General features: G+C 45.5%; 2 protein-coding genes across 3 annotated transcripts; one reads left to right on the top strand and one right to left on the bottom strand.

The window, feature by feature from the left end:
- The first annotated feature begins 2,599 nt into the window (after positions 1-2,599).
- LOC127765892 (syntaxin-121) lies at positions 2,600-4,082 on the top strand. Its single transcript, XM_052290861.1, has one exon. The coding sequence runs from the start codon at positions 2,943-2,945 to the stop codon at positions 3,936-3,938; it is 996 nt and encodes a 331-aa protein (XP_052146821.1). The 5' UTR covers positions 2,600-2,942; the 3' UTR covers positions 3,939-4,082.
- A 485-nt stretch (positions 4,083-4,567) lies between these two features.
- On the bottom strand, positions 4,568-12,392 carry LOC127767302 (protein IQ-DOMAIN 5-like). 2 transcript variants are annotated; one of them, XM_052292586.1, is made up of 9 exons: positions 11,962-12,392; positions 11,728-11,862; positions 11,010-11,246; positions 10,614-10,841; positions 10,363-10,476; positions 9,099-9,564; positions 8,912-8,949; positions 5,268-5,375; positions 4,568-5,174 (listed from the first exon to the last, which is right to left on the bottom strand). In XM_052292586.1, the coding sequence occupies exons 2-9, from the start codon at positions 11,830-11,832 to the stop codon at positions 4,866-4,868; spliced, it is 1,605 nt and encodes a 534-aa protein (XP_052148546.1). In that variant the 5' UTR covers positions 11,833-11,862; positions 11,962-12,392; the 3' UTR covers positions 4,568-4,865. The 2 variants fall into 2 exon arrangements, with proteins under 2 accessions (XP_052148546.1, XP_052148545.1); XM_052292585.1 differs by lacking the exons at positions 8,912-8,949; positions 9,099-9,564; positions 10,363-10,476; ... (2 more) ...; positions 11,728-11,862; positions 11,962-12,392 and adding an exon at positions 6,457-6,933.
- Positions 12,393-13,360: the final 968 nt, after the last annotated feature.

Consider the following 13,360-nt stretch of genomic DNA (forward strand, 5'->3'; position numbering starts at 1 on the left):
AAATACTTTTCTAAAACAAAATTTCAACTCTGTAGTAGTAGTTAATTTTCATTCGTTTATATCGCAAAAATCATATTATCCGTCAATTTTCTATATATTGTTGTATCTGTGCAATTCAGTGCTGCCCCCTGAAGTGTTCCTTGCAACTCTGTACAATCTACGAGGGTTGGATAAGAGCACCCGCAATGGTAAAGTAAGGTGCTCTCTATAAAATATGTACATCTCAGCAATAGACTAGATTAATAGTAAACCACCTCAATAGTATGTCTACATGGGTATCTATAGCTCTCTCATGTATTGCCTCGTTTTTCTCTATAGACTATCTCTAATTTAGTAGATAGCTTTGCTCTATCTCTTCATTTAATATCTTCTAAATAGGAAAATATACTGACGTGGATCTCTTATAGAGAGCCTACAGATAACCATTGCGGGTGCCCTAAGAGCAAGGTTAATAGTATAGCCAACTACTAACTCCAATTCATCTATAGCCAATCTAATAGCCAATTCATACAATAGTTGCTTACTATACTATTAGCATATGGTCCCACTGTCATACATACATTGCGTCTTGAAGTCCGTGCTGTAGCTGGCTACAGATTTGTAGCCCGCTGCTCTTCTCTCTTATCTTTTATTCTATTAAAATATGTTTGCAGCTGGCTTATAGCCTGGTATTGTACATGCTCTAAGTGGAATTTGCGCATGCACATGTGCGTCAGTTGCTAGAATCCTCAACAGCATGCAAAGCTCGTAAAGCAAAACAAGGAGAGGTCAACGGAGAGAGCACATCAATGCATCACTATAGTAATCCCAGAGTGAGTAGTACTAGTAATAATAATAGTGTCATTAGTACTCCCTCTGCTGAAGTAAGCAACGCCTTATAAAAAATTAAAATAAGAAATAAGACGTCAATGCCGTCGACATCCAAATGTGTTACTTTCTCTGTTATAATATGTAACAGCTTTTAAATTTATTATATCTTAGTATTATAAATCTGAGCATGTCTATGTTTATATTCATAATTCTTATATTGAAATGGAAAAATAAAAAGAGTATTATAGTACATGTGAGGTGGGGCAATCAATCAAAAGGCGTCACGTTCACGTACTTGTGATCGATTGAGACGGTCAGCGTTGCCGCCTTGGGTTGGCCTGACCCGGTTTGGTTTGTAGCGTGGTAACATAGCATAGCAAGCAGAATTGCGAGGGTTCATCCATGATTGGCAGTTTGGCATGTGATAACTGAGACATCCAACGGTGGATGACGACCAGTACCAACTACCAACCCAGCAAGTTGTATAAACGAAGGGCCCCTTTAAATCACGGGAATAAAAAAACGGAGAAATAGAAAAAACATAAGATTCTAACAGAAATGTAATGTAAGTGTAAAATAGAGGATTGCAAAACACAAGAAAAACATAAAAATGACCGTTTGATTGGACCACAGAAAAAACACAGGAATTTGAGGAGAGATAAAGACTCGAAGGATTTTTTCCATAAGGTTCTACCTCTTGTTAAAATTCCTCCAAAACTTGTATGGGAAGAGGCATTCCATAGGAATTTCATAGGATTCTATAGGGTTCATTCCTTTGATTCAAAGGGTTTTGTAGGAAAAATTCCTATAGGAATGAAATCCTCTAAAAATCCTATGAATTTCCTTTTAATCAAAGGGGGCCGAACTCTGCAACTGATGGAATTATTATGTATATAGGCCGAGTTTACTTCCAAACTTTTTCTTCAAACTTTCAACTTTTCCATCACATCAAAACTTTTCTACACACACAAACTTTCAACTTTTCCGTCACATCGTTTCAATTTCAACCAAATTTTTAATTTTAGCATGAACTAAACACACCCATACTTGGTTTTATTTTCGGTCTTTTGTTCTCTCTCCTTTTTATATTGTCGTGGTCAAGTCAAGCTGCACACTTGCATGCACAGGTGCCCTTGCTCGCTCTGGTTGATCCGGTCAAAAACGACCAGCTGAATGATCGCCTACGGCTTATGGCTGATCCTGATGCCATGCATCTCCATTCTCCAGTCTTACAAACTCCAGTAGCAGTTTTATAATACTACCAGTAGCATTTTTTTTTTTACTCTTGACAAATTTATTGGCATGATTTGAAGTTTACAGTTACCTGATAAGCTTTCATAAGGCCCTTTTTATACGGTTCGGGTTCCAAGATTTTTCGGAACCGGTAATTTCTAGTTTTACAAATTTATGATCTAATAAATCAACCATTACATTGCTAATATTTAGATATATCATTTTATTTCTATTTTAAATTAATTTTAAAATTTAAACCATTATAATTTAATGTAATGTACAAAGTTCAAATATGTCGTGGATCTAGAGTTGTGCAAAACATGACCTATTTTTTTTCACAAAATGAAATGAAATCCGTGCTCCATTTCACATAAAGATATTTAACTATTTGTCAGTCATATAAATGGTCAATTAAGAGTTTGTCACCGGATCCATATAAAAGATCGTGAGACGTAAATTCTTAATTATCGCATCTTTAAAGTGGTAAAAAAAAGTTAAATGCACCGGCCCCTCTGAGGTTGCGTGGTTAGGTTTGAAACAAAGCACAATCTGGACGCCCCCGGCGCGCCACCACACGCCACCGCGTGATCGAGCGCCGCGCGGGCAGTGCACACGAGGGAGGCCTGGACTGGGCGGCGCTCGCGAGTCGCGACGCCACCCGCCCGCGCCGCGGCCATCTCATCTCCCTCCTTCCTCCCACCTTCCCAATCCCTCCCCCCCCGCGCCACCTCACGTCGCCATTTCAACTCCATCCTCGCGTGAACGAGACGAGACCCCTCCGACCCCTTCAACTCCGCGTCTCCTCCTCCTCCCCCCTCTTAACTCCTCCCTCCTCCTCCCGATCCAAGAAACCGGAGCAAATCGTGGCCGATCTTGTGTTCTAGTGAGTTGCTGCAGCCATGAACAATCTCTTCTCTAGCTCGTGGAAGCGCACCGGCGGCGGCGGCGGCGGCGGCGACGGGGATATTGAATCGGGCGGCGGCGTGGAGATGGCGCCGCCGCCGGGGGCGGCGGCGGGGGCGAGCCTTGATAGGTTCTTCGAGGACGTGGAGTCGATCAAGGACGAGCTCCGCGACCTGGAGCGGATCCAGCGGTCGCTCCACGACGCCAACGAGGGGGGCAAGTCGCTGCACGACGCGGCGGCGGTGCGCGCGCTGCGGGCGCGCATGGACGCCGACGTCGCCGCCGCCATCAAGAAGGCCAAGGTGGTGAAGCTCCGCCTCGAGTCGCTCGACCGCGCCAACGCCGCCAACCGCTCCGTCCCCGGGTGCGGCCCGGGCTCCTCCACCGACCGCACCCGCACCTCCGTCGTCGCCGGCCTCCGCAAGAAGCTCCGCGACTCCATGGAATCCTTCTCCTCCCTCCGCGCCCGCATCTCCTCCGAGTACCGGGAGACCGTGGCGCGGCGGTACTACACCGTCACCGGCGAGCAGCCCGACGAGGCGACGCTCGACAACCTCGCCGAGACCGGGGAAGGGGAGCGGTTCCTGCAGCGCGCGATCGCCGAGCAGGGCCGCGGCGAGGTGCTCGGCGTGGTCGCCGAGATCCAGGAGCGGCACGGCGCCGTGGCGGAGCTGGAACGCTCGCTGCTCGAGCTCCACCAGGTGTTCAACGACATGGCCGTGCTGGTGGCGGCGCAGGGGGAGCAGCTCGACGACATCGAGACCCATGTCGGCCGCGCGCGCTCCTTCGTCGACCGCGGCCGCGAGCAGCTGGTGGTGGCGCGGAAGCATCAGAAGAGCACCCGCAAGTGGACCTGCATCGCCATCATCATCCTGCTCGTCCTCATCCTCGTCGTCGTCCTCCCCATCGTGCTCAAGTTCGTCAACAACAACAAGAGCAGCAGCAGCTCGCCGGCGCCGGCGACGCCGTCGCCGCCGCCGCCAACGGCATGATGGTCGTATGATAGTCCATGTTGAGTTCATACTTCATAGTGAGAGATTTCTATTTTTTTGTCGGGTTTTTTCTTTCGTGATTGTAATTACTTCTGTATGATTAGTTGATCGTCTTTATTATTATACATATCTGATTCTTCTAAATATCATTGCATTTGAAACTGCATTTTATCCTTTTATTCGAGCATTCGACTATGTGCGATGCAATTCATTCTCCAGAAAAGCAGTAAAGTCATAGGCGAAAATTTAAGGCGTGTTCTAAAAGAACTTATGAAAGATATGGATTATTTGTGTTATGCTCAAACGATTTTCTCAGAGAAAATTCTGCATCAGCATTGCTTATACAACTTGTTCTAGCTATTTTTTTTAGCATTATACTAACTCCGTTTTATATAAGAGATAATTTTTTCGCGAACGTGCAAATTTATAAGAGATAATGTTGATGCCTTTTAGAATAACGTTTGACAATTCGTCTTATTCAAAATAAATAGTATAAACATGTTAAAGTATAAAACATACTTAAAGTTCTTTCATAATAAAACAAATCACAACAAAATAAATGACATTTATATAATTCTTTTTAATAAAACAAACGGTTAAATAACATGCCAAAAGTTAACGGTGTAATCTATTAAAAAACGAAGGGAGTACTATAAAATATTTAGTTCATCCTTACAAGTAATTGTAGCTAAGAAGTCCAATCATTCCGTTAGAACACGCCCTAACTGATATATCGTCTCATATAAAACCAGGTACATACACAGAGAGCTGATTTACAAAATTTGTCGTCTTTTTTTTCTTTACAAACAGCAACCACTGGACTATATATAAATAGATAACATTATTACCTTAACACGAAACTGACATATACACCAAGATGGCCGAAGAGAAATGCGAGCTCGAAAAAGCTAGAAGAACATGCTGGAGCTAGAAGAAGATGCTGAACTGGCTGGTGAGTGAGTCCTTGAGGTTGGAGAAGAGCCCAACCAGGGAGTACTGCCGGAGCTTGGACACCTCATACCACGAGTTGAGGACGGCTTCGTGCTTGTCAGTGCCGGAGAAGGCGAGCTGAATCCCGGGGCTGCAATCCACGGTGCCGCCCTTGCCCGTGCAGTTCGCCGTGCTGATCGCGCAGCTCTGATCGACGCAGGTGAAGGAGGGTTGCCCGGAGCAAGCAGAGCAGCCGTTGGCTTTCCAGTACAGGTTCTGAAGTGTGCCTTTGTTGAACTCAAACACCTAAGAAACAGAATTCAGTTGGTCGAATGATCAGTTGGAGAAATAGGTGAAGATAGAATGTTCAGAATGCAGGGTGCGGGTTATGGATCGCACCAGGGTAAAGCTGGTCACGGTGTATGAGCTGTTACTGACGAAAACCGGAGGTGATCTTGCTGCATATTTCCTCCCAGCAAAAGCTACCATGTAGCCACCAGAAGTTGCCTGGCACATAGCAAAATAGTGGCCAATTAGAAACACAAGTGGCTTCATTATATTGAGCTAAAAACAGTTAAAAAAAAGGACAATCATATGAAGACCAATCACTTATGGGTAAGAAAGTACCACTACAACAATGCTAAATGCTTCAAAAGATGGTGTGTGGTTTGCTGGCCGAAACAGTGGAAAGTGTGCGCAACAGTTTGCCATTAACCGCAGGTTACCACAGTAATCTCCTAACAGTACAACAAAAACCATTCTTACGCAATAGCACTGCTTATTCTTGCAATTGAGAATTTGACATGCTATGGCCAATCAATAGGACTTTCGTAGTGTAATACGAACAAAACTGCGATCAACAAATCAGGTAGAAAACAGAAAATGATGGCCTCCATCGTGATGATTAGCCCTTATCTAAAATGTCAAGCACAGCTAAACCATTTTAACACATGTTGGTAATTAAACAATCGGTAGTACTGTAGCTTCTCTATGTTCAATCAATTAGAATAAAAATTTCCAAACCATAGAGCACAACCCATTGAATAATTTCATCATCAAAGCAGATAAACCGACACTTGGCCCACAGAAAAACAGAGAAGCATGTTCATGGGACCATTTCCATCTGTGTTACTAGAGCTCCTACAAAGAGTCCAAAAAATGGTGCTGTATCAAATCCATATGGGACACACAATCCAGCTCCCCCCAACTTTTGTCTTCATCCTCCCCAAGCAGGTCGTGATTGCCAATGTTCATGACAAAGTGACAATTCACCGACAAGTTCTTCGTTTCTCTGTTTCTCACTAGGCAATTAAGGTGTTTGATTCTAACTAAAACCTATTGCCTGACGAAACTGACAGCATAAATTCTTTATTGAAAAGGAATTGTGTCTATATAAAATTAGATGAAAGAGAAGAAACTAGAGGACTGGTTCTTTATGCGTTTATGCCAAACTACGGGTTCCTGATATACGCAACCGTGCAGTCAGTTAGGGTTCCTCGTGTGTATACACCATCTGACATAAAAATCGACATTAAGCATGAAAACACGAAGCTTCTAGAGGTGAAAAGTCGACCAGGGCCTTAGTTACCGGGTCGAAGCCGCCGCCGGCGGAGGTGTTGACGGTGAGGAGCGAAATCTCGTCGACCTCGGGGCGGAACACCGCGAGCTTGGCGCCCTTGGACGCCAGCGACAGCCTTCCGTCGCAGGGGGAGAGCTGCACGCCGCCGGAGAAGAAGTCGCCGCGCGCCGCGAAGGCCACGCCGAAGGTGAACCCGTCCCCGCGCTGCACCGCCGCGTCCGCGCACGGCTCGTACACGCCGTTGGTGTCGCCCCCGGCTGCCACCGACGGCGCGATGACGAGGAGGACGAGGAGCACGGACGCCGCCTCCGCGCACGCGCGCCTCGACCTCGACGACAGCGTCGCCACCGCCATGGCCGGCGCGAATTGGGTGCCTCGGCCGCGACGAGGTCGTTGACGAGAGGGGCTTTGGCTTTGCTGTTGCTAGTTACTACAGCTCACGAAGAAACGCGTCGTGGGGAGGCAAGGAATAAAAGGCTAAAAAAGCGGTTGCTTGCTTGTTGGGCTCGCTGCTTCTTAGGCCCCGTAGTCCTCATGGGCCTTGTGTACTTCTATCTGTTCGGAGATAAAACTGATTATTAGTATTAGTACTACTTTGGGGAAAAAAAGAATTATTTTTAAGGGCTTGGTAAAGCTTGTATGATCCGTCTGGTAAAGCACTAACTTTTAAATTTAATTTCAGAAGATAGATCTAAAGTTATGGAGCAGTCTAAAACTAGCTTCACATCTCTAGTTCATTTTGTGATAGCGCTCCAACCAACTCCACTCCTATTTTAGGTAGAGTTGAAACTATTTGACTGGATTCTAGCTCCAGAAGAGATACAGCTGGAGCCATGCCAAACAAACTCTTACTGCGAGATTCTTGTTCCATAGAGTTAGAGCTGAATCAAACACTTTCAAGATTCTGGACAATATAAATTGAAGTTGTTCTTCCTAAAAAAAATTATACTAGTTCTTCCTAAAAAAAATTATACTAGATGAAGCGGTGGTAGTACATTTTTGCTACTAGAATATTTCGATTATTAGATAGAGAAAACCCTTTTGTAATTGATGTTGTAATTTGTTAGAGCATCTCCAACACTCTCTCTAAATTCGACTTTCCAAATGTCTATTTAGCCAACTCTTCATCTCATTTGTCAAGTCAAATTTATTATTTACTTTAACAGCTTCTCCATCTATCCTCTCTATTTTGAGTCTATGACAGCAGGACGCATACGTCAGCCTCTATACCCATTCTTCCTCGTCTTTCTCCCCCCTCTTCCTCTTCCTCTCTCTCTCCCTCTACACACTCCCGAGACGGCTGGGGACAGTGGCGGCGGTCGGCGCGGACAGCGGCGGCAGTCGCGGCTAGGGATGGCGGCGGCGGGCGCGGCTGGGGACAGCGCGGGCGCGCGGCGGTAGGCGCAGACGGCGGCGGCGGCGGACAGCGGCGGCGGCGGACGGCGGCGGTGGGCGCGGCTGGGGACAGCGCGGGCGGCGGTAGGCGCAGACGGCGGCGGCGGGCGCGGCTGGGGACGACGCAGGCGACGGCGGCGGCCGTCTTGGACGGCGGCGCGGCTGGGGACGGCGCGGGCGGCGGCGGCCGGCGCGGTTGGCTCCGGCGCCTCGCTCCTCCATGCCGTCGCCGTCGTGCGGTTCCTAGCCGTCGCGGACGACGGCGGCGGGCGCGGCCGGCGGCGGCCGGCGCGGTTGGCTCCGGCGCCTCGCTCCTCCGTGCCGTCGTCGTCGTGCGGTTCCCGTCGCTGCCTTCTTGCGGGTGCGACGGGGAGAGAGAGATGGGGTGGGAGGGAGAGTGGTGGGGCCCACGAATAGCCAGTCAGAGTGACTCTCCAAGTTAGTGAGAGGTACAATTTGGCCATTCAGATGGCTTAGCTAACAGGATAGAGAGGCTGTTGGAGGGTATTTTTTCTCCATACTTGCTAAATTTTAACTTGGCCAGCCATTGGAGTTGCTCTTAGAACAGATAACTTTTCAATGGCAAAACAATAGAAATTCTCAAATAAAAACTGTACCAGTAGCATGGCATGGACCAACACGATTCATAGGTACACCAATCAAAAACACAAAGTTGTTACTATTACATAGTCTTAGTTACACCTTACAAGTACTACAACACTAAACAAATAGTAAAACTCTATATGTACGGTTCCCTCCTCTCAGACACATATTTGTACTTCTACCAACTGGTCTCATCTCTCATGAGATGGTCAGTTGAGCCTGCATATCTATATGGCCAAGAAAAGCTGCGATGAATGCAAAGCAAATTTCTTGAAATATTGGATAGATCATCACAGTCCAAGGCTGCCAATTTATCCATGAACGATATCTCAGGTGAAAATGTTGCCAATGACTATGGATGCTCTTTGGATAATTGGATTGGCTGTCAAGTCTGCAGCTCAACTCTTCTAGGCAACTCAATTGAACTGGCAAGATGATGTTTAGTGACCTTTAGGGACCGGTTAACCGCAGATTTATTCGTCATGCGCTTGCCTGCTTCGACACCTGAGAGTTAGGGAAATTTGGTTAGAAAATTGCAAGTGTATGAGTTTGAGCCTTAAGAAACATTGTATACTAGATAAGGTCAGTTATGTCACAAGGAGGAGAAAAGGCTTAACATGAACACATGCAGATGATGCGAGATTTGTACTCACAGCTGGCAGGTAAGGAGAATCTCTTATTTCCTTGAGGATCTAAATGCCCAGTCCTCTCCTTAGGATTACTACTCGACCTAGTTCCAAGTCCCGAAGGACGAGCCGAAATTTCATCACATCCTTCTCTGGATGACAGTTTCAGTTTTGACTTAGCCGATGCCAAACCACCAGACCGGTTCGATGAGGAACCACCGCCCTCTGAGTTTGGTAGGCAGGTCTTCTGGTTCAGTATGTTTGAATGAAGTGTTGAAGTTTGTCTTCTAACATGTTTCTTATGTGGAGTATAGACAGCATTTTCCTCGTCTTGCATTGCTCCACTACTAACAGGAATTCCATCTGCTGCATAAGAGCCCAGGAATCGGCTCTCCCATGGACGAACAGCCATCCATCTCTCTAGCCAATTCCAGCCCCAGCTGTTCTTGTCAGGTTGAAATGCTGTAATGGCTGCATGTTGCCTTGCTTGCCACTGCGAAAGGAGGAAAATAGGTTCAGGTGTCAAGTTTTTTAATGACCTCCCTTTAAGTCTTATTTTATTATCAGAAATGGAATTAAGCCCTCAAAAAGTATGGAAGCACACCAAAGACCAACACAAAGTGACTTGAGATGTGGCCACAACTGATGAGAGATCAGTTCTTACAGAGTCATTGGGACAGTGTATCTGACATCAATGATGGGAAGGACTAGAAAAATTCTTAATCTACTACCTGAACCAATGAAAACTTTTAGAGATATGAATTCATCTTATTTCTGGAAGGGGTTACTGCTTGAAAAAATTATTTGACCTCAACCACATACTGGAAAAAGGCTCCCTTTTCTTACTTCTCCAACATACGGTGAACTGTCTAAATAATTTCATTTATCATGATTGGATTCTTTTTCTCCAGAAGGAGCATGCAAATAGGTCTCATCTTAGCTACATAGTGAAATTACAATTAAACGCTAACCAACAGAAGCAGAACAGTACAGAAAGTCGGAAACAACAAGCAGCCTAATTATTAGGCTAACTTGGAGGGAGAGACAACATCATCTGTTATCCATGAAAGCAACGTTTGGAATCCAGCAATAGCAACTTAGCAAGCATGCTTGTTGTTACATGCTGGAGATGACAGTGAGTCGATTACTTTCATGATATCAAGAAGCTGTACTTGGATGCAGACCAATTTGATTGGTGCACTACAGTATACGCTATAATCCATGGTTCATATGATTAATTGGATAATCATAGCTGAGTATTGTCCTGGTGTAAAATGTTTGATAAAGTTACCTGGTGAGTTAGAGCATAGGCCATGGCTCGTTCGCGTTTGGCTGCTGCCTCCTGCCTCTTTAATAGTTTTGCTTGGATATCTTCCACAGATCCTATGCTATCACACCAACCATCCTGCATTTTTAAGGTAAATAGCATAAGTAAACAACTCAAGCCAAATCACTGCACTTTCATGCCAGTTATTTCCTTGTGAAAATTGAGAAGAGCATGCATGCAAGCCTACCTGGAAAACTACTGAAAGTGCGACTCACCTCGATTTCCCGCACATGTGTCTCATTTATTTTCTCTTGTAGAATAGCTTGCTGATCCGTCTGGCTTTCCAAAGCAATGCGCACTCGCCTTGCTCTAACACGGGCTTGAACCCTCACCAAAGCTTGCATACACCTGAGTGTTATAGCAGCTTGCTTTCTCACTATATGACCCCTTACAAGGGCTTGAAGCCTAACTAGTCCTTTTAAAGCCCGACGGGCTCTCCTAGCCTGAAGAGAATAAGTTAAACTTGTAGTAAAGCCTGAAGAACCAAACATTTGGGAATCATGGGAAAATCCATAATTCCATTTCAGCAATTCTATGTTTGCATATACTTTGCATTGGACTTGGACTAGTTACTAAATTGGCAGAGAGAGAAAGAGAGAGAGCATCAATACCAGGAAGGCTCTAAACACAGTCTGAATAACTGTAGCAGCCCAGATCTCTTTGAGTTCTTCTTCAGTCTGAGGCACAGGCACGTTAGGTGAACTAAAAGCGGGTTCCGAGCACGAAAGTGCATTGCTATCACCTTCTGATGGACCATTTTCATCAGGAAACTCTTCTGGTGCTCCAAGGTTATCATGGTCTTGACCGTGCTGATTTTGGCAGTGAAAATGGTTAGCACCGTCCCTTTTCTGCAATTTCACAGTTCACAAGTTATTACAAACCCAGCCAAACAAAAAAAAGTTATTATATACGAACAATGCAATGCTAAATTGTTAACACGATGGTTTCCATTTCTTAAAAAAAAAAAGACATAGTGGTTTCCATCTTTCAACATTTTTGTCAGTGGCATAGAAGCCAAAAAAAAAATATGATGCAGATATTATCATCCAGATCTGCAGTAACTTCATAAATTTACACAAGGCAACCAAGCAATGCAAGAAGTACCAACTGTAGTCTTAATTTAGCGGAGAACGAATACCCCAGGTTGATCACTACAACAAAGAATTCCCCATGACATGATCAAGATTCACTTCCCCATTTCTTTTCAGCAAATTGTTGTCGAATTTTAACACGAACTAACTAGTCGAATTCCCGGCTACCCCCATCAAAATCAACCAAAAATGCCAAGAAAAATAGAAGGACAAGGAGCAGAACAATGGATGAGAGAACCTGTGCTACTCGCCCACCATCTCCATTCTCCTTGCTCTGCTGCTGCTGCTTCTCCACCTTCCTCATCCCAACCAACGACTTGAGCCACCTCGCCGAGATGCCCATGGCGCCGCGCCCCTCAACCGAGACAAAAACCTAAAGCCGCAATCTTTCTCATCAGCAACCAACCAATCCAAACCTCAAAAATCTCTCCACAAAAAAGAAGCAAAACAAAATTACCCAAAGAACACGCACCAAGAACTTCTAGGTGCGTGTTCTTCTTGGCAAGAAGAGCCGTGCCCGCACACCACCAGATCGCGGCGAGACGGGGCCAAGAAACCGGTGGTCGACGCTGGCCACCCAATGAGCGGCGCGCCTTGCAGATCAAGGGTGGTCTACTCTACTCCTCCCGGTCCCGGATCATCACGCCACCTCGCTACTACTCTACTCTACTAGTAGTGGCCACCACCACCAACACCCGGGAACCCGGCCATTACTGCCGCTGCTGCAGCTGCCGCCACTGCGTGCGCATTATTGCTGCCATCGGTGGCTTGTGCTTGTGTGCGTGGCAGTGTGGCACGCTCTGCTGCTGCTGCAGAGAGGAGGATGAGATTGATTAGCTGATTAGTAGTACTACTAGTATAAAAATAAGCAAGAAAGCGCCGCGCTTTTCTTGCGTTTCACTTTCCGCGCCCCCCATTGTCGGGAAAGCCAGCCATTGCTGTTGTTCTCTTTTGTTTACCCTCTAGTTTTTCACTGCATCTTTGCCTGGCTTTCGGACGAAGTGATCTTTATGATCTGAAAGAGAGAGAAATTCTTTGGTAGGATAGTACTAGCAACAATGGAATTTCTCGCACTGTTCGAGCTGAAAGCTTCAAATTCGGAGATTTCCCCGTGGAATTTCAGTCATTCGGACTAATCGAGTCATTCAGACTAGTGCAAACTACGAATTTTACTATTTTACTACCGAAGTGTGCACTGTGCAAGCTGGATTTGCTTTGTCAGGTTAAAGATCTGAAACATGTAGTTCTACTTCGTGCTTCTGCTACAATTATTCACATTTATTGTTTTCTACATTTACTACTAGTAGGTTTTTACGAGTGACACCGGTTTATAACTGTTCAACTCTGAGTGAAAACTATTACCATTACCGCGACATTAATTAAACATGTCATGGCATTTAGTATCACTTCTTTTCAATAATGTCTTTTGCTACCTCATAGGAAGCCGAGAGCTGAAGCATCAACTGCTACCACTGCTTCCCTGCACAGGCAGAGGCCGCAGGACCACTTCAGAGTTCAGAAAGTTCAGAGATTGTGATCTTAAGCTCAATATCTCTAATTAAATCCGTTTATCTGCCTCGAATTAAAGTCACTTAAAATGAGAAGATTTCAGGTTGTTTGGCAAAATGCGAATTTATTAGAAGTAGATGGGTTCAGTTGACAATAAAATGGGATATCTGCATGCGAGTCACCACCGAAAACTGACAAGACACCGGTGACAGGGCGCATGATGGTTATGGATGGGATGTTCATAATGCCGTGCTGAATTCTGTTTTCGGGTGGTTTGCATAAGTAATCACGTGATTAAATTGGAAATGTTGGCATTAGAACTCAGATTAATAGCCGGTGTTCAGAAATGAACAGAGATTCTC

Source organism: Oryza glaberrima, chromosome 3, assembly GCF_000147395.1.
Source record: "Oryza glaberrima chromosome 3, OglaRS2, whole genome shotgun sequence".
Classification (NCBI taxonomy): domain Eukaryota; kingdom Viridiplantae; phylum Streptophyta; class Magnoliopsida; order Poales; family Poaceae; genus Oryza; species Oryza glaberrima.